This window comes from Haplochromis burtoni, unplaced genomic scaffold (assembly GCF_018398535.1).
Source record: "Haplochromis burtoni strain Fernald_Lab_line unplaced genomic scaffold, NCSU_Asbu1 Contig_611, whole genome shotgun sequence".
Taxonomy (NCBI): Eukaryota; Metazoa; Chordata; class Actinopteri; order Cichliformes; family Cichlidae; genus Haplochromis; species Haplochromis burtoni.
The window spans coordinates 124,598-145,118 of record NW_024582972.1 but is presented as its reverse complement, the minus strand read 5'-3'; the positions used below and the strand labels follow the sequence as shown (position 1 = coordinate 145,118).

The 20,521-nt window shown below is 40.0% G+C and overlaps 1 protein-coding gene across 9 annotated transcripts in view; it reads right to left on the bottom strand.

Moving 5' to 3' along the window:
• The window catches only part of cacna1da (calcium channel, voltage-dependent, L type, alpha 1D subunit, a), a 61,577-nt gene that overhangs the window by 10,790 nt on the left and 30,266 nt on the right, over window positions 1-20,521 (bottom strand). For 3 of the 9 annotated variants that reach the window (XM_042214794.1, XM_042214795.1, XM_014329711.2), the window contains exons 11-40: window positions 19,302-19,389; window positions 19,028-19,054; window positions 18,416-18,576; window positions 17,645-17,870; window positions 17,324-17,531; window positions 15,595-15,715; window positions 15,358-15,445; window positions 15,219-15,249; window positions 14,969-15,123; window positions 14,748-14,877; window positions 13,192-13,251; window positions 13,054-13,113; window positions 11,555-11,661; window positions 11,153-11,240; window positions 10,956-11,063; window positions 10,802-10,854; window positions 10,561-10,707; window positions 10,248-10,449; window positions 9,847-10,005; window positions 9,090-9,200; window positions 6,800-6,883; window positions 3,155-3,187; window positions 2,033-2,161; window positions 1,869-1,934; window positions 1,683-1,774; window positions 1,432-1,591; window positions 886-1,013; window positions 701-797; window positions 479-581; window positions 203-304 (exon numbers count right to left, since the gene is read on the bottom strand). In XM_042214794.1, the coding sequence (XP_042070728.1) occupies window positions 203-304; window positions 479-581; window positions 701-797; window positions 886-1,013; window positions 1,432-1,591; window positions 1,683-1,774; window positions 1,869-1,934; window positions 2,033-2,161; window positions 3,155-3,187; window positions 6,800-6,883; window positions 9,090-9,200; window positions 9,847-10,005; window positions 10,248-10,449; window positions 10,561-10,707; window positions 10,802-10,854; window positions 10,956-11,063; window positions 11,153-11,240; window positions 11,555-11,661; window positions 13,054-13,113; window positions 13,192-13,251; window positions 14,748-14,877; window positions 14,969-15,123; window positions 15,219-15,249; window positions 15,358-15,445; window positions 15,595-15,715; window positions 17,324-17,531; window positions 17,645-17,870; window positions 18,416-18,576; window positions 19,028-19,054; window positions 19,302-19,389 (3,324 nt within the window). The remainder of the gene's footprint in view (window positions 1-202; window positions 305-478; window positions 582-700; window positions 798-885; window positions 1,014-1,431; window positions 1,592-1,682; window positions 1,775-1,868; window positions 1,935-2,032; window positions 2,162-3,154; window positions 3,188-6,799; window positions 6,884-9,089; window positions 9,201-9,846; window positions 10,006-10,247; window positions 10,450-10,560; window positions 10,708-10,801; window positions 10,855-10,955; window positions 11,064-11,152; window positions 11,241-11,554; window positions 11,662-13,053; window positions 13,114-13,191; window positions 13,252-14,747; window positions 14,878-14,968; window positions 15,124-15,218; window positions 15,250-15,357; window positions 15,446-15,594; window positions 15,716-17,323; window positions 17,532-17,644; window positions 17,871-18,415; window positions 18,577-19,027; window positions 19,055-19,301; window positions 19,390-20,521) is intronic. The other 6 variants (XM_014329712.2, XM_014329714.2, XM_005948669.3 and 3 more) reach the window with 4 other exon arrangements.

The following is a 20,521-nucleotide window of genomic DNA, read 5'->3' as shown; positions in this document are numbered from 1 at the left end:
GTGACACTGTCTCAGTGTGAGCGTGAGTGTTAGGTTTATTTAAGGACTTGGTTACAAAATACCTGTTTGGAGTAATTATATGTGAACAGCATGGAAGCATATGGTTTGTGTGTGTGTGTGTGTTTTTTCTGCAGGCTGCTTTAGGCTGATTTGTGTGTCAAACAGAGGACATGAAGGTGTCTGTGATGTTAATTCCACTAACCACCAGCAGGAGGCACCACTTGATCCAGCAGCTTCATGCTGGTTCTCTTCCAAATTTTCTTGATGACAGCTCGCAGCTCTTCATTGGCCTGCTCTAGATTACCTGCACCACAGGGAAACAAGCATCCCTGAGAACCCAGCCCTCCACTTTACAGCCATTTAAACTGAAGTTGAGAACAATTAATGCAGTGTGTGCATGAGCTGAATTTTGGGGGAATATTTTTCTTTGTTCTCTTAGCAGCAATTTAATGAAATGTCATTCATGTTTGATTTATACCTTCTGTTTTTATCTTTAGGGCTGTCCGCACCAGTGCAAACAAAGTGGCATTAAACATAACAGTACCATCACTGTTCAGAGGCATGTTCATGGCTACCAGCCTCTGAAAGAAGAGAACAAGCCTTTAATATTGTTTTAAAATAATCATCATTTCTACCTGAAATTATTAATCAAAATGACAGGAGAAAAGAGAAGAGGAGAGGAGAGGAGAGGAGAGGAGACCTTGCAAGCCACTCTGTGAGGACACAGCTTGCCAAAACCCAGAGGAGGCTGGATGCGACGAAGAAGGGTTACAACATCCAGATGTTTAATTCTGCCTCTATATGAGAAAAATACATAGAAATTAATGGACATAGTTAAAAAATGAACATGAACATGAATATTCAGATGAGGAATAAAGCACATACTTTGCCTCAGGGTCATACTCTGACCAAATTCTTTTGAATTCATCAAGGTGGTGAGGACCAAGAATGGACCAATCACGTGTCAGATAGTCAAAGTTGTCCATAATGACGGCCACAAACAAATTAATAATCTACGAAAATAAAAGAAAGAGGTCTTAATATATTTACAAAGTATTTTTTCAAAATAACATTCATACAGTATACATAGGGTTCTAGGAACACATTGTATTTTATAGAAAGGACATTTTTATTTTGACACTATTGTGCTATGATGCACATAACTTGGACCTGTTGTTTTATGTTATGATGATTTTAAAGATTATTCATTTTTGCCCCATTTCATATTAGCTCTAGGTGTAAGAATGATCAAATGTTATATGTATAGTAATATGTTACACATATTAAACCTGCGATGTGAAAACTGATATCTTTAAGAAACAGAACTCCCACTACTGATGCTGCAAATGATAAGGTAGTGCAATACACACCACGCAAGTATAACTGATAAGAAATGAATCCTTAGATAAACACAGTTTCATTTTTGTGTACCAAGAAAGCACAGAGCATGTAGAAAGTGATGAAGTAAACTATTGCAAATCCACTGCCACACGTCATCTCCTCCCCGGGGTTGTAGTCAGACTCTGGGTCGCACAGTTTCCCTGGCATACAGGCCAACATGATCTCTTGCCACGCTTCACCTGTGGCACACCTGGAGAAAACGCAGGCATGGCGCACACAAATTAATCACCTAGAAAACAAATTTGATTTTCCTGATGGCCTGACATCAGTTATCCACAGACCTGAAGAGAAGCAGCACGGCCTGTGGGAAGGTCTGGAAGTTGTTGTTTCTGTTAATGTGAGTGCCATCAACCATTGCAATCTTTCCAAACACCTGTTAGAGAAACATTGCCAAATGAATACAACTGCACTCTTACTGTTGTGGTTAAAAATTTGTGGAAAAAGTATTTTCTGTCCAGTTTACCAACCTGCATGCCAATGACAGCGTAGATGAAGAACAGCATGGCTATCAGAAGAGCAACATATGGCAGAGCCTTAAGGAAAAAAAACAGGGGAAAAGTAGAAAAAGATTCATATGAGCAACTTCCATTTTTCCCTTAGACATTGATTAAACATTTGTGCTGCATCTCACCTGAAAGGATTTAATAAAAGTCCAAAGCAGGGTGCGAATACCCTCTCCTCTGCTGAGAAGTTTGACCAGCCGCATGACTCGAAACAGACGAAAAAAAGTGATGGAGATTCGAGCGCTGTCCTCTGTGTTCTGTGGAGGAAACGTTCAGTGTTATGCAGCAGAAGAGCAACAGAGCACGTTTATAGTGAACACAGAGCACCCGGCTGTGCTTTATGGGATGATGAAGTCTTATCCAAGACGTCTGTACCAGCTACATATGAGCTGAGAAAGCAGCACTGCATCTTTTCATAGTGAAAAACTGAAACTGGATCTTTAAATCAAAGCAGAGTTTTGCTTTTATTTGAGCAGAGATTTTCTGGTTTGACTGCTATGCCTTTCAGATATGATTGCAGCTCTCAAAAACAAATGTAAAGACTTCAAAAAACACAATCTAGAGAAGTCTGTTAGGCAGTCTGCGGCAGCTGATATGTGTCTGTTTCTGCCTGTGTATAAAGCACTGTCAGGTTCCCTGTCACTGTAAAGACCTACAGGGAAGGAAGCAAGGAGGCAAGCATGCTGGAGAAAACCTTGCCATACTTGACAGGACACATCTGCACAAGCATGGCACCCTCAGTCCAGAGTCACTGCATGCGGAGTCACAGTGGGACCAACCCGAACGGGTCGGCCAGGAGGTTCACAGGTCAGAGCTGGGTGACCTGATCCCAGGGGTCATCCATGGGTCACTACCCCACCCAAGAATGGTGGCAGAGACCATGTAGCAGTGTCAACAATACAAACGTGAAGAGTGGCTTAAAAACCGCTCCCACCTAACAGGATACAAACGTCACGTTTGAGAGACACACTCTCCTTCGAAATAACTCCAAACAAAAGGAAAAATTAAAAGCAAATGTTTTGAGGATTTATGCGAAGGAGCTAACAAAAGCAATATGAGGAAAAGAAGAAAAGAAATATAATGAGAAAGGAAACCTGAACGTGAAAACGTAATAGTACATAACATGGACTTGAAATAAGCAACAGATCATAGAAAGTGTAACTGACAACAGAAGACCAAACAGAGAAATGCAAATCCAAACATGGCATGGCCCTGACAGAGTTACAGGTGTGGGGGGTGGAGCATCTTACCCCCATCTCATCCAACTGAGGAGTCTCCGTTGGCTTTAAAATCAAAGACCTGTATTAATGACTTGTACAGAGGCCACAGGTCTAACACACAATGGGCCAAAAATGTGGAACAACACATTTGATAGTTTTTGTTTTGTTTTGTTTTTAAAATCACACGACACCAGCACACGTCAGCAAAGACGCAGACAGAACACAGTCACTACTCTTCTCACTGACAGGACAAACTGTCTTATAGTTTCACTGTGACAAAGACACACATGTATTTACCATTAAATCTTATCTTAACACTTTAAAAGACTGCCAAACAACAAGTTCACATTACTTAACATTTCTATGTGGGGTTGACTGACATACAACATAAAAGTACTTAAATACGAATCAACATTTAAGACTGACACACAACTTTATCACTCCCCCGGTGTAATGGTTTTTACTGATGGGACTAAATGATGATGAGATCCTCTTAGACGATGTTAATGAGTTGTTACGTCTAACTGACAAATGCAATGAATCGATGTTGCTATAAAAGCATCATGTGCTGTTCTTACAGAGTCCTGCTGTATCTCGACATATACCCTGCAGGCTTCAGATTCAGACAGGTACACATCAACATATGACTGCACAAAAATCATATATTGTGTGCTTGAAGCATTATCTATGGCACAAATAGACACAAGAGAGTACAAGTAGGATGTTCACAATCCAATAGTTTGTCATTTTAAGTGACTGAAAATTTGCTGACCAAAAGAGCTTGAGTATGATCAGTTATGTACACACAGTCGCTCGCACAGATTCATACCCATACACAACTTTTGTTTGCAATTCATGTCAATTGACATATAAATCATTTGATATCATCAGCTGTAATCAGCGAGCATTTATCCCCAAACAAAATCCAGATGCAAAACTTTTTAAAAAAGAAAAGAAACATCAGTCATAGTGATGGTGGTTAGGCTGAGCCTGTATCATGATAATGTGATTTTACAGCAAAAAAAAAAAGCATTTAGCTCCATGTGGAAAATATCAGAAAGGCTCAGCACTGACAACATAAGATAATCAGACAGATATGGCTTGAGTCAATATTTTGCAAACTGTCGTTATGAGGTGCAGCATGAGCAGAAATGATTAAAAAAATAGAATTAGCCTGAGGAGGTTCTTTAGGTAATCCTGGCCACAGCGCCGATGGAGCATGCGTTCAGCATTGCCACGTTGCTGGGGAAGCACTGCACGCACACGCAAGACCTTTGAATGATGTGAACTCATAGCAATGCAGCAACTCATGCATGTCAGTAGTGCCCTGCAACAAAACTGCCATAGCAGGGCGCTCTCACAGTCCGGTGCAGAAGGATATGAATAAACATCAGAGAGGGAAAAGAGAGAGAGAGAGAGGCAGACAAAGAGGCAGGAGGAGGAGGGAAACAGCAATAGAGACCAAGACTGGGACAGAAAAGAAAACCAGAGAGACTGAGCCATACTGAAACAGGGAGAAGAAGAAGAAAGGCAGAAAGGTAGAAAGAAGGAAAAAGTAGAGAGTTGCTGTGGGAGTGTTCATGCACCTGACTGGAGTCTACACACCTGCGCTACATATGAGCTCCATTCTGAGCTTTAAGAGCTCACTACAGGAAGACAGAACAAAACACAGAGACAATCACTCACAGAGACACAAACACAAGATCATCAAAGAACCTCAGACTCAGCTGCATTAAACCACCATCATTGTAAGTGTACAAAATCACACTAAATTCGTGCCTACTGAACTCCTGGGAAATTTTCAGACCTTACCTGAATTTTTACTTTGATGTGAACACTACAACTGAGGCCTAACTTTTAGTATCGTTTCCTTTTAGGTCACTCTGTGACTTGATCTGTTCCCTGATTGATGCATTACAGCAGCTACATGTGAAGCCACAGTGGCCTCTACACAACTTTAAGGACATTAAATGGTGACATTAGGAAACACAAGTAAACCTTTGTTAGGAATTCCCAAACACGCTGAGCTTCATAGGTTCATCGGTTTAATTCCCAACATTATTGCCCTTAATGTTGTGTAGAATTTCCAAGCTCTGAGCACCAGGGCCATTCTGTCTGGAAGTAAAGAGGAGTGTAGCAAGCGAACAAGGACAAACTGCACAAGGCTCTATGGAAAAAACTGACCGGAGGGGAATGGAGCGGGTGGCCAAGCGCCATCTGCGAGAGGCGGGACATGGAAAGGATGTTAGGGGGATGAGGTGAGTGTCTGACACCCCAGCATGCATTTGGAGAGGTCACGGTAGTCTGGTAAGAATCTGAGCAATGACACGAGTCATGACTGACACAGCAAGCAAGTAGAAAAAAAAATATTACTGACTCAAAACACATCCTCATAACAGATCTCCTGTTATGAATAAATGCAAAACTAGAATATCTGAACATTTACATGCAGTGCAAATAAGAAAGAAATGCCATGAAAAAGCATGTCATAGAACCACAATGTGAAATAAACATCACGTCTCCAACACACACACACTAACACACTCCTCTGCATACACTCGCACATACAACCGAAAGCACACGCTGAACACACATTAAACACACATGCATAACAATAAAAAACCTGAAAACACACCACTGTGTCTTATGCTTCAAACAAAGTTAATGTTTTGTTGTGCACTCATGCAGACACACATTTTGGAACACAAACTAAGAAGACATGAAAAATTACTCCAGAAAAACAGCACTGCAGCTCAGACATGAGAGCACTCAGGAGGGGGGAGGAGGGTCAGTTTGGGTGATAAGCCTTTGGTATGCTACCCCTATAGTAAGCACCATATTCACCATAGTTATTATCTGGAAATGCAACATTTGGGTGTTTGTTGGAACTTTCTTTTACTATTTTTGTCCTAGCTAAGCTCAAAGCAAAAAAAGCACAAAAGCAGACGTCCAGTCTTTGTTTTTAGACGTTTCTTTTAGCAAAGGAAAGCTATAAAGAGAAGCAACCATCTACTATTTTAATGAGCTTCGATATTAATTTTTTAAAGTACTGCGAAATTACAAAAATCTCTTTGTCTTTGTCGTTAGTCCATAGCAAAGGGGTCCCAAAGATAAAGTTGTCATCAACAAAAGGTTACACACAAACAACATTTTTTCATTGCCATACTTGCCTCTACAAGTTTCTATGGAAACAAAATAAACAAGAGTAAGAGTTAGACAACTACATCAGAAACCATCCTGCTCTGGACCAAATTCTGGCCACAGTTCACAAAGAAATGTGAGGTTTTGACATTGCTATGTCCAAGAATAAACAGAATAATCAACATGTTCATCAACAAGTTTGTCGTGATGTCCTGTCAAAAACTGCAACAAAAGTTACAGCAGCACAGACAGAAGCAGAACTCCAACAGGAGAGATCTGAGTTAGGTCAATTTAGCATGAAAGAAAAGCTTCATGAAAATCAAACTGAAGTTTTACAAACAAAGCCAACAGCCAGCTTTAAATCATACTTTTTAAATTCTTTTATTAGGAATGTATTTTCAACATTTCTATTATATTTTATAGCGGAAGCTAGATAAGATTCACAGTAAATTTAAGCTAATAACACAAACTTGCCAGGTGGCTTTCTTATAAGGCTTCAGTTCAACTTACAAATCAGAAGGAAGAAGTACTTACGTTAACTTCTGTGATAGCGATATCGACGACACTACCGACAACAATTAAGGCATCAAATGTGTTCCAAGCATCAGCAAAATAGTGCTGTTAGTGCACAAAGGTACATGTAAGGGGAAATGATGGGGATGAAAGTGAGAGACCAAGGGAAGGGATAGGGGAAGACAATCAGACAAGAGTGGAAATTTAAAGGAAGTCGTTGTAATGAAATGGAAGGGTTGGAGAGAGAAAGAAAGGAGGGAAAAGTTAGACAAAGCAGCAGAAATCAGAGTCCTGCCCCTAAAACCTGCTGTGGAGGTGGTCTGAAAGGAAAGAAGTCAAAGAGCAGCGGGGTGCTTCAAGCTGAGCTTACTTACATCAATCTCACTGAGAACAATGTCTACTATGCTGCCAATCACAACCAGGGCGTCGAACACATTCCAGGCATCCCCAAAATATCCCTGAGTGAGGTTGAGCGTGTGGTGGGGCGAGTCAAATGTGATATCAGCACAAAAACAAGAAGGCTTTACTCTCACACTGAAATTTAAATCAACGAACTGCTTATTTAAGGACACACGGAAACCCCTGCTAGCTACTTCACCTGAAGGGCTCGTGATTATACAGACTGTGACTGATTGCAGCACACTAAATTTGCACAAATTCCATGCTAACAATAAAATTACACATGAATACACTGTGACTAAAAAATTGGTTAAAAAAAAAAAAGATTTTAGCTTAAAAATGGAAGCACAGCACCCCACACGTGTTTCTCTTACTAGCATCCTGTCCTTCTTCTCAACACAGAGCTGTCAGCAGGCAGGGACGCCAAAGGGGAAATGGAAACAAATATTTACATGTCCACATGCTGCTTCTTTAATAAACATAACTGAACATTTTACAAATCGCAGTTTTAGAAACATGCTGAAGAGATGGATACCACTCGTTGCTTTACCTAACAGTCATACTGAAATGTTATTTTCTGCAAGCTCGTACACTCAAAAAAATGAAATTGGGTGGTTGTTACATGTACAAGATTCAAACTTGTAATTTGCACTAAATAATTTCATGTTTCTATGGTGAACGTAATTAAATCATGTAGCATCTGCATGAAATTCAGCAACTTAATTTGTTCTTGTTGAGATGACATGATACAATCTAGTAAGAGTGGTTAGTTGCCTGGACTCACGAAATTCACAAGATCGCATTAGATGTCAAACTGCAGGGAAATCGCTGGAGTTTTAAGAGGCAGACAACTACACCCACACCACGTGTATGCTATAGCTATTTATTGTGGTTTAACCTGTCAAGGACAAAAACATACAGAAAATTCTGCATCAAGCCTTGTAATCATAGCTTTCCTAGTTTAAGCCTGGATTGACAGCATAGTGTGATGGTTAGTGCTGTTGCCTCACAGCAAGAAGGGCCTGGGTTCAAATCCACAATCTGGCTGGTTTGCAGTGTGTAATTAGGGTTAAGTTAATTGGTGATTCTAGATTACCCATGAATGTAAGTGCAAATGGTTGTTTGTCTCTATGAAATAATCAACCCCCATATTGGTTCATTAAGAAAGACTAGCAGTAATTGCCTTGATTAACAAAGTAGTTGTTCAAACAACAAGATTTCATTATTTTTTCCTAAAGTTTTTAACTTGTGTAAAAAGAATTCAAACAAATTTCACTTTACATACTTAAATGAATCACTTCAAGTCAATGTAAGTATACTACGTTGATCCAGAGTAATCAGATTACATTAAACCATCAAATGCCAAATGTGTTGGTTTGACATGGTCAAAAATGGGTTATTGTACTTGGTTAAATCACGTGGAAAAAGGTGCCGTGATTAAATTGTGTTCATCCAACAACAGATTTTTTTGAGTGTATAAAGAAACTGAATATAACCATAGACTGTACATAAAAGCTGGATAACCATCATTATGAACGGGTTTGTGATGTTCTGTAAAGTAGTGGTTTAGTATTCTGGATGCTACCACCAAATCTCTTTCTATAGCAGGCTGCAAACATGTTTATTTCTGCTGTAAGGCTGGACATGTGAACTGAGGTGTCTAAGGGGACTGACCTACCATTCAAAGTCAGCTCTTGGGTTTGCCAGTTGTGTATGGCACATTTTGCCCCGTTCATATTTTTTATGATTAGCTAAGCTAACTGACTACTAGTTAGTGTATATACATCTGAGCGGTATTGTCCTTCTAACTCATCTCATAATGTTGAAAAGTTACTCTAATAAGCAAAAGCATTTCACAGCAAATGCATCCGTTTAATAGCTGGACTTAATTTGATGCTTCATGTCAGCTCACCCTGGGTTTGAAAGCGATGAGTTTGAGAACCATTTCCACAGTGAATACAGCAGTGAAGACCATATTGAGAATATCCATCACGTAGTTAAAGAGTGCAGACTGGCCGTAGTGCTGCAGACAGAGATGGAGATGTTTGGTTAACATAAAGATTCAATGTATTCAATATACAACGGGAAAGTAATGCGATGTGTCTGAACAAACAGTCTGTTTGCATTTTTTATGTTTTTCTGTGACTCTAGTACTTTTGCATGCACTTATGTTCACCACATTGCTTCTTATAATTCTGTCAAGAAAAAATAGCAAAACCTGAGCAACTGAAAATGACATTTTACAGGCTGACACATCCATACTAATGAAAAGACTTACAGCAACTTACGAGATACTCTAATGATTTAAGTCTGCACATTTACAGTCTCGTGGACTCCATGCAGTAGTGGGAAAAAACTAAAAACACCTTTATTGCTTCCATTAGCATTCAGAGGGTAAGGAGCAGCCATGTTCTGGGGTTGGTTAACTGATTATCAGCAAGTACCTCTATAAAATAACAGAGGCTTTGGCAGTTTGCCGGTTTGAAGCATTCAGGTGTGTGTTAACGCAATGCCACAATCTTTAACAGACGTCCCAGAAAATTCAAACCGAGGTCACTCATGTGGCACAAGTGTATGGTTCAACAAAAGTTTCTCCAAGTAGAAAAATCCATAACTTCAAAGACTCTTTGATGACTGGTTGTCTGGCAGGTAAATACTTGACTTCTTACCTGTACAGCCAGGCAGAGTGTGTTGAGCATGATGAGCACAAACATGATGTACTCAAACCCAGTGGAGTTCACCACATACCAGAACTTGTACTGGTATGGGTTCTTTGGGATGTATCTCCTCAGAGGACGGGCTTTAAGAGCGTATTCCACGCACTGACGCTGCACACAAATACACAAAATATTTAACATCATCATTTAAGAACAATCTTAACGTTACCTTTTAAATGAGACACAATATTAAAAATGTAAAGGAGGTCATCAGCATTAGAACGTCATCTGTCTTGCTACTTTGTTGATGTTTTGTTTTTCTTGACACAAAGTGAGAGGAACCCCAGAGAAAAGCCTTCAAAATTAATCGTCATACTTTACACATAATGTTTTGTGCTTCTAATGACTCTGACCTGGTTCTTGTCAAGTTCACAGTTTTTATACTCCTTCTCTCCCTGTTCCTGAAATGTGACGATCACAAAACCTACAAAGATGTTCATCATGAAAAAGGCAATGATGATGATGTAGATGATGAAGAAGATGGAAATCTCCACACGGTAGTTGTAAATGGGACCAAGGTTTTCCCTGTTGGAGTCAATGGCCTTGTACAATAACCTAAAGAAAGATGAGAACAAGCCAACACGTGATTCAGATTCACAAATTCAGGCTTTCTCTGTACATTATCTAAAACGTAATCAGCTCAGTGATGATATCTTTCAATCTTACGCAGGCCAGCCTTCAAAGGTGGACACAGTGAACAGAGCCATCATGGCCATGAGGACGTTGTCAAAGTTAAAGTCACTGTTGTGCCACACCCGTTTGTGGACAGTTGGCTGGTTCACGTCTCCATCTTTGTACAGGATGTAGGTGCCCCTGTGACAAAACATGTTGCATGGAGGTTTAAGTCCAGCATGTGATGTTAAACCAGGACATCTGCAGTTCAGGAGCAAGATGGGATGAAACTCACTTGCACTCTTCTGGGCTGGACTTAGCTTCATCTGTGCAGCGATAGAATTTTCCCTGGAAAAAGGAAAAGGAAACGTTTTTGCTGTTATTACACATTTTGAACTTCTTTGGATTGATGTGTATTATTGATGTTTTTCAAACTCAGAGATGCTCACCTTGAACAGCTGCACGCCTATACAGGCAAACATGAACTGAAGCAGCGTGGTGACGATCATGATGTTACCGATAGTTCTGATGGCCACAAACACACACTGCACAACGTGCTGTAAGACACAGATAAAAATGTTTAAAGCTAAGGTTTCAGATAGTGGCTATTGTAGACATGCTAGAAAAGGTCTCGAGTAGCACCCACCTTCAGGCCTTTGGCTCTATTGATGGCCCTCAGGGGTCGAAGTACTCGAAGGACCCTGAGAATCTTCACCACAGAGATGGCAGAAGACCTGAGTGTAAACAAATAATAATAACAGTTTGTAAAAAAGAAGAATCAGAGAAATATGAGCTTTTTTAGGGGTCAAGAACCACTTCAGGAGGAGTAACTGCTGCACTCTGCTTGTATGGCCTGCTTCAACCAAAAGATCAAAAATGACATAAAGTGCTCAGATGATTGAACTTCTTTTCACCTCTATATTATTGCTCAAAGGGGATTTTAGTTTATTTCCTAACTTTCTTCCTTTAACTATTTTTCTTATGAATGAAACCTTTTTGTTTGTGCAAAAAGCTTAATGCAAATATGTTCTGGTTTTTCTGTACTCACTGAATGCCAAAGGAAACGAGGGAGACTCCCACCACCAGCAGGTCCAGAAGGTTGAAGTAATTCCTGCAGAATGCTCCTTTATGAAGAAAAGCTCCATATGTCGTCATCTAAGGAGAGGACAGAGGAAGTTAAAAGAGCAAATGACCAAAAAAACCAAAAAAACATGTAGCATCCAGAAACAAATACAGTGTTGCACTCCTCACACTCCAACAGAAACAAACAAACACACTGAGCTAACAGTTTAAATAGGAAAAACTCATTCTCAGCACTCATTCCCATTATCTCACAGTCAAACACACACGCCCGCACACGTCTCCACACTCTTATAGATCACTCTGATTCGGGGTGGCGAGTTCAGAGCAGTGAAACAGGAGGCTAAAATCTACCATCGCCACCCCCACGGCCCTTAGCTACATGAATGTAGTAGTAAGTCATTCATTTCGCAATCTACTATGGGAGGCAATAAAACATGCATTTTGTTGCCATGACGTCAGGGATATTTACTACCTGCAAGAGCTCTAGTTATAGAGATTGGAAAATAGAAATGGCCTTACTGTCACATTCATGTGGACCGTTGGCTTAAAGCACATTCCATTATGTTCTTTAATAGTTCAGCGTAAGGGGAAGCAGCTCCCAATTAAAACTCCAGAGATCAGCAGGCAGAGAAGAAAAACCAGCCAAAATAACTCTTCTTCAAATAATAAAAGTAAAGGATTCCTTCCAAGAGTGCATGTAAATGTGGAGACCTGCAGACAAGGACTGGATGAGGTTGCTCACTAAGAGCAGTGGACGATTTAGAGTCAAACAGCACTGGGTTGGCAAGTGTTTGCCCACTCCCACTGAAAAAAGAAAGAAAAAAGCTGCAGAGAAAACTCCACATTTCTATGCACTCAGTCGGGGAAAGCAGACTGAACCATGCTCGGCAGGAGCATGGTTGATTTTGCCCCCTCTTTTATGGGTAATCTGAGGAGCAGTCAGTACGAGAGGCATGGAGTTAGCTTTGACTGGAGTTGATTTTCGACTTTCAATCACCGCCACTCTGAAGATGACCTCAAACTCAACTTCAGCCAATGCTCTGATATGTCTGAGCAGCCCGTTAAAAAATTGTGTTGCATCGCACGGGAGGGGGTTGCATTACGTATTACATATCTGCATCATCAAAATCATTTCAGCAATGACTGCCCGAATGAAGTGACACCCATGTGAGTATAATGTAAATGTTCATGATGTTTCCTTCCCCTAACAGTTCTTTCATCAGTGCAATTTGAGCAAATCTTGTGTTTGTGTTCGTGTGTTCAAAATAGTGACTAACAATTCCAAAATTCGCTTCATCTTCTTCTTCTTTTTTTTTTTGCTGTTTTTTTTTGCTTTTTAAAAGAGGTGCCATGAAGAAAAAAGTAAATAAGAGAAAGGAAACAAACAAGCCAGGTTGTACTGAGTGGCGGGTGACACACAAGGAGAGAATGCAGCAAGGCTCTCGTTGTCATTTAAGGGGTTACCTTCAATACGATCTCAAATGTAAACATACTAGTGAAGACATAATCTGCATAGCCTAGGACCTGGAAGGCAACGAGACGTTTGGAATGTTATTGGGGTGTGGTTAGTTACAGCACGCACAGGGGACACAGGGAATTTACCTTCAAAACGATCTCAACAGTAAAGATAGCCGTGAAAGCATAGTCAAAGTAACCAAGTATCTGCAAGAAGCAACGTAGATGTTTAACAAAGACAGTTCATTGTGCAGCGTCATACATTACATGTTAACAAGATGAAAGGGGAAAAAATGAAAGCATTTTCTGGAAAGGATTTGTTAGAGTGAAGAACTCACAGCAAAGTTACTTACTGACCTTACAGCTGTTTTTGCCTGTTTTAGCTCATAAAAAACGAGTCTGCACCTTGAAGCAGACAAGGAGCTTCAATCTGCTTTTAAATGGAAGTGCAAATCCAGGAACAGAAACCAGGAACTAGTCTGATGGACTACTGTGTTTCTTATTTTCTTGTAAAGCACATGCATGCCCAACTAATTAATCAAAAGCTCTACTAAATGTACTGCAATCACATGCAAAACAATAAAAGACAAACAATACTATAAAAGGACAATGTGAACTTGAAGTGTCTTAGATTTAAAAGGCTGCCATTAAGGACTTGATCTCTATATCTTGGAAAGGACCAGAAGGAACAGAGCGATCAGATGTCCGCTTTCAATATAGACACTAGATTTTCAAGTACTTATCCCGGTGTCCTGACAGGACAATTACACTGAATATATGTTTTAGAAAATAAACTGTATCTAATGCTTTCTTGTCTAGGTTAAAGAGAGAATAAATCACATGGCTCAAGATAAAGAAATTGTGAAGTGCAGAAATAACAGACATGAATTTAATACATACCATTTTCACTGTAGTAAAAAGAGTATTGAATGTCATCCTATTACTGATTACTATGGAAAATAAGTGATTTATATTAAAAGTAAAATGCATCTTTTGTTTTGTTACTTTTTTATGTTTTTACAAAAGTGTATAAACTCATGTAGAGTATGCTTTGCAAAATCATCCATATAAAGTACAAAGATCAGCTATAGCAGGGATGCCAAGCATAAGGCTCAGGTGACAAAGGCTCCAATCCAGCTCACTGGGGGACACAAATTTCCCCAATTTCTAACTGTATTTTCAAAGGTTTTACAGCTTTTTCTACTGATAAAAAGCTCGCCTACCGCCATTCATACTGCACTTACGTCAAGTAATAGATAAACAGAAAAATTCTTGTTTTTCATTATCTATAGAATTCTGCATTTTTTATAGTGGGTTCAACAGTCTTAACAAATTGGAAAAAATTACATTTTCTGGGAATGACCAAAAACCTTTTTTCATGATAGCAGAACAGGCCATGAGCTCCCAGAACTTTATCTGTACATGTCAATTTTGACTAATTTAAGCCCAAAGAGTTGTGCTGACAGACTTCCTATGTGGCCCACAATGTAAAAAGAGTCTGAGATCCCTGATTGTAGTAATTACAATAAATGGGCTAAAACATGCAAAACCAAGAGTACGGTCATTTATAGAAGCATCACAAATTGTTACGCAAAGGCAAACATGAGAAAAGTTATTTTTAAATTATTTTACTTCATTTATGTGACTTTACTAATCTGTTCATTTGAAGTTCAGAAATTTTATGACAGGGTTTATAAACTTACAATATTGCGAGCTGAGAAGTTTCGGATTGGATCCTCAGCAGCGAGGGAGACGGAGCTGAGCATGATGAACACCAGGATGAGGTTGGTGAAAATGTGATGATTAATGAGTCTGTGGCAAAACACACGAACCCTGAAGAAAAACAACAACAAAAACACAGCAGACATCAGTGTGATATGACTAGCGACCTGTTTGTGTCTGCACAAACATAATTTCAGCTTACGGGTTTGTGTTGCTGAAGATGAAGAAGGCACTTCCCTCTGGGATAGGAGTGATCTTCTCCTTCTTTACCAGGTCGGAGATGACCGGCCGAGGCCCCGATGGGACTTCAGGATCCTCCTCCTCCGCTGCAGTGTCGTCATTGTCCTCCTCCTCCTCCTTAAATGAAAGCAGGAAATATGTAATGTATAACACGCGTAACTTTTCAAACTGTAAACATGTTTTCTGACTTAATAAAATTAAAAAAAGAATACCTTGTCATCTTTATCATCATCTTTTTTGTCCCTGTAATGAACACAGATATTTTTATAAATGCAGACTGGAGTTTGACCAATTATCCAAGCAAATATTTGAAGTAATTCGTTGTCACAGAGAGACATATTGGACGGTCACCCTTTTTTGTCTCCTTCATCTGTGTTGAGAGATTCTGCATCTGCCAAGTTGTCCACAGCGATAGCCAAGAAGACATTCAAGAGGATATCTGAGTAAAGTGTTAAGTCGAGAACAACTCTCCCACTACGAATAAAGTAAAATTCTAGTGACTAATCAATAACACATGTCTGCAGTGGATACAAAGAATTATTGTTTTCTTTGTAACAGCTACACCTTTGTCAGTGTGAGCGAGGATACAGTTTCCACAGATGAATAGGATGATGAAGTAAAAGCACACAATCATTCCAGAGGAGGACGGGCCACCATACGCCATGATCCCATCATACATTACAGCATTCCAGTCTTCTCCAGTCAGAATCTGAATAGTTCACAATATTTATTATGTGAGAAACACAACAACTGAAAAACATCAAGCATAATAAGTGGCAGCTGCTTTATACGATGCAGGGTGGCTACAATGAGCATGTTAGAGCTGCAGTAAATTTGCAGTGATTGTGGGTATGATGTGGATGTTGAAACAAGTTTACTGGCATTCATGTGCATTTTGACGTTGTGGTCTTATGCCGAATTGTTTTAGGAATTGACACTCACGGCCACTTTTTTAGGTACACCTTGCTATTTCCCTTAGCCTTCAGAACTGCTTTAATTCTTCATGGCACAGATTCAACACGGTGCCACAAATAGTCCTCAGAGATTTGGTGCCATACTGACATGTCAGCATCACAGCGTTGCTGCTGATTGATCGGCTGCATGATGCAAATCTCCCATTCCACCACATCCCAGGTGTTAAACTGGATTCAGATCTGCCAAATGCCAAATTCAGACCCCATCATCTGAATTTCACAGCAGAATTCAAGACTCATCAGATCAGGCAACATTTTCCCAGTCTTCTATTATTCAATTTTGGTGACCCAGTGTGAACTGCCTCTGTTTCCTATTCTTAGCTGCTGTAGCTCATCTGCTCATTTGACCTTTGATATCAACAAGGCATTTTTGCCAGAGAACTGCTGGTGACTGGATAACTTCTTCTGTTCAGACCATTCTCTGTAAATAATAAAGATGGTTGTGTTGTAAAATCCCAGCAGATCAGCACTTTCTGAAATACTCAGAGCATCCTATCGTGAACCAACCACTATGCCACATTCAAAGTCACTTAAATCACCTTTCTTCTCCATTCTGATGGTTCAGTTTGAGTTTCAGCAGGTTGTCTTGATCATGCCTACATACCCTAATGTCGTGAGTTGTTGCCACATGATTACATATTTGTATTAACCAGCAGGTGAACATGTATTCCTAATAGTGGCTACCTAAAAGTAGTAATAGTAGTAATATTTCAGGCTGTGCTTTTCCTGACTAAAATCCAATCTCCAGTCCAGCCCCTCCTGCATGTATGCCCTGGTTGTACATCACCTCTCTCCAGAGGTTTACTAGCAGCACTTCAATTCTGTGTTTTTGCTAACCTGTGTCTCCTCATGTGTGGTGTCTGTCTGCTCATTCATCTGTGGTACAATTCTCCCGTCTACAGTGTCTCACTTTAGTCCGCTGTGCTCAATCTGCCACAACCTTTCAGCCTGCCGCTCACAAACCATGCCATATAAAGAGATCAAAATGTTCTTTTGAAAAACTTCTCTCAACAATTCACATTTGGGTTTTCAATAAAGCTTCTGAGTTCAGCCTTCAGGCACACTCACGATCCTTGAATGTTTAGTTGTTTTTATAAATCTGTTCTACAACTTCTTGTTACTTATGAACTGACATATACACCAAAATCTCTAAAATGGGCAAATACTGACTCATATAATGGCTTGTTCACAGAATCGGTTTAGTCTGCGACAAATTCTTCTACATCTGTATGAAACACACCCTTCACCAATTTTATTTACATTTTCAGCCTATTTCACTTGCTGCGTATTTGTATTTAACAGTCAGATTTTACTGTATGACATTATCTGAACTCTGTTAATACCTGAAACACAGTGAGGAGGGCCTGGGGAAAGTTGTCGAAGGTGCTCCTTTTTGTCTGGGTTTCGTCAAAGTTGAATTTTCCACCAAACACCTGCATGCCGAGCAGGGAGAAGATGATGATGAAGAGGAAGAGCAGCAGAAGCAGGGAAGCAATGGACTTCATGGAGTTGAGCAGCGATGCCACCAGGTTACTCAGAGACTGCCAGTGTCTAAACAGAAGGTCGACCAAGAGAGAGGAGGACGGACGGGATTTTAATCGAACTCCACAGGCACGAGACTGTGAACACACGAGCACGAACGCACAGCATGTTGACAGTCTTACCGTGTGACCTTGAAAATCCTCAGCAGGCGCACGCAGCGGAACACAGAGATACCGAGTGGAGACATGATTTCCAGCTCCACCAGAATGGTTTCAGTGATTCCTCCGCACACAACAAAGCAGTCAAAGCGGTTGAAGAGTGACACAAAATAAGCCTGCAGCCCAAGACTGTACATCTTTACCAACATTTCACATGTGAACAGGGCCAGCAGCACCTTGTTGGCCACATCTGAAAAGCAGAGGAAAAGATATTAAATCAGATGAATAAATAGTGAAAGAGAGTGACGCATTATGTATTGGAGGGTTTTTCTGTCTTTTAATGCAACATATAGTAGATCAAACCTCTGGTTGCACAAATATTTTATATTACACCTTCTTGCAGCTTCTTGTAGCTTTTTCTTTGTGTGCACTTCATTTAATTATTACTCTTTTTTATTTCAACCTCATTTCAATTTTTTTATTTCTATTTCTTTATTTTTTTATCACAGTTAGACAAAATCTTGCTATGAATCTACACAATTCACATTAATTAAACACATTATTTGCATAAAAATCATGACATTTAAAACAATTTAGCCTTAGTCATCCACAAAATACAGAAATAGAGAAGATGGGAAAAAAATCAAATTAGTAAAAATATTCTGATATTTCATGAGAACATCATGACAACATGTTACATTAAGTAATCCTTTAAAAAACACTAATTAATAGAAGATAACCCATTTAAACAAATTCATTCATTTTATTTCAAAATGAGACGTTTGTAATTCGTACCTTGCACCTGTGTCAGCCACAAAGGCTGGTTGTAATGTTCTGATGATATGGTCAGGGTGTTGAGGAACACAAGGATGATGACCAGCCAATAGAAAGGCACTGACTTGACAGCCAAACGGCACTTCCTGCGGCAGAATCTGTTCCATCGGCGCCAGCGCCGACTGCAATGGCAAAGGACACTTTCAGCACATAGAGGCTCAGTTTGCACATAAAGAACACAAGACGCAGTCACACAGATTATGAAGTCAAAACAATGGAACAAACTCATCACTGCAGTGTTTTTAAGAAAATCTCGAAAGTGTGCGTAATAAGAAGAACGCAGTGAAGTATGGGTGAATGCCCACAGGGGACTGCATCAATGCGTTTCTGCAAGTCATACAGTACAGTAAATGAGCTGAAAAGTACTGTGTAAGCCTATTCTCTAAAAATACCTTATAGCACATGCTGACTATATAAAAGTTGTTGATTTATCATTCCCTGTAACATCTCATTAAAAATACAGTAAAAAAGAAGCCAAGCAAAATAAAAATCAGTGTAATTGAATGCAGGCAAAAACCATATATTAACAGCTACATGCACTATGTAGACACGCCTACCTACAAATATACTGACCTGAACTTTGACTTTGAAATCTTTTGACTGAAAAGAAGAACAAGTGAAAGTTGATGAATGCATCTTGTAACAGAAATGAGTTGTTAGCATGTAGTTAACTGACATCAACCCCAAAAAAGTGCAGCTGCAATGTTTGCAGCATGAAGTTTACCAGTTTTTTTAAACACACATGACGAGATAAAGCAGGCCCTGACACGGCAAAATGGCTGTGCTGACTGAAATTAGTGACACCCAAAGAAATCCTGTGTACAGGTTCATAGTGCAAAGTTCTCACCACAGAGGTCCGCAGCATGGCGTCTTTTCATCCTCCCCGTTCTGATTCTCGGTGTTCACAGACTCTGTTTCACTGGCTGGAACGCTTGCTGTGGCATCAAATAAGGGAGCATATTTAAAAAATATATATATAAACAAAATCTATGCACTTTGCAATGGTAGAAGATTCTTCAGAAAGGCACAACGCATGCTTCCCATCAGGAGCAAGTGTAAAGAATGTTCCCATTGTATCAACAAGAACGTAGATGCACAAGAAACATATAAACAAAGAGAATTCAGAAACTCTTTTCAGGTGAACGAGAACTGTATGACAGTGATTTTAATCTCCAAAGCCACAGTGCAATCACAAAGCTACCTCAATGAAAGGAACGTGCTAAGTTCCACAGCTCCGCATCACTGTCATCATCAGTATCATTTACCAAGTGCTGAGAGTGAGCTGACGTGGGTCAGGCGAGTGGACAGCTGCTACGTGAGAGCTGACTGATGCAGACAACGAGGAGCGGAGAGAAGACGGGAGCCGAGAGAGGAAGACAGAGCTCTTTAAACTGTCTCTGAAATGCTACACTCAAACTACTGCCAGCACTTTGGAAAGACTGTGTGTGTGCAGACTGATGATGATTAACTGTGTGAAATGTCTCGGTGCTTTAACTCATGTGAGCGAGCGTGGTGTGCTCTCCTGCTTAGCTTACGCAGACGTGCTTTGATTCCTAAGTGGTCAGACAGCTCTCAGCTCTGAAAATAGTGCTGACTGCTGGAGTAGTCATCTGGGTTTAACCCTGTTTCCTACATTCATACTGAGCTCCTGCATTTGAAGTGGAACATGGGAGGGAAACAGGGTGTGGTTGCTATCAAGCACAGCTGTACGGCTCTTCCATATCGGACTAGTTTAATAGGTAAGAGACAAGGGGTTTTTATTCAGGACGAGGACATAAGGAGAAACGTAAGAAGGCTGTGATGTTTGGACACAACAGGTAAAAAACAATTGTAAAGCACAATGTGATGGTATATTTTGTCAGGTTTCACACACACACCCACAAAGCAACAGACTTATTAATCTATCCTGGTCAGTAATATGACACTGACTGGTAATATTGCAGTAATGACAATGTACATTTCAGTCTAGTCTTAATAGTTTGAGAAAATATGAGCTAAATTTTCTGTATCAGATCAGTTTGATCTTAAAACACTAACACACACACACACACGCACACACACACACAC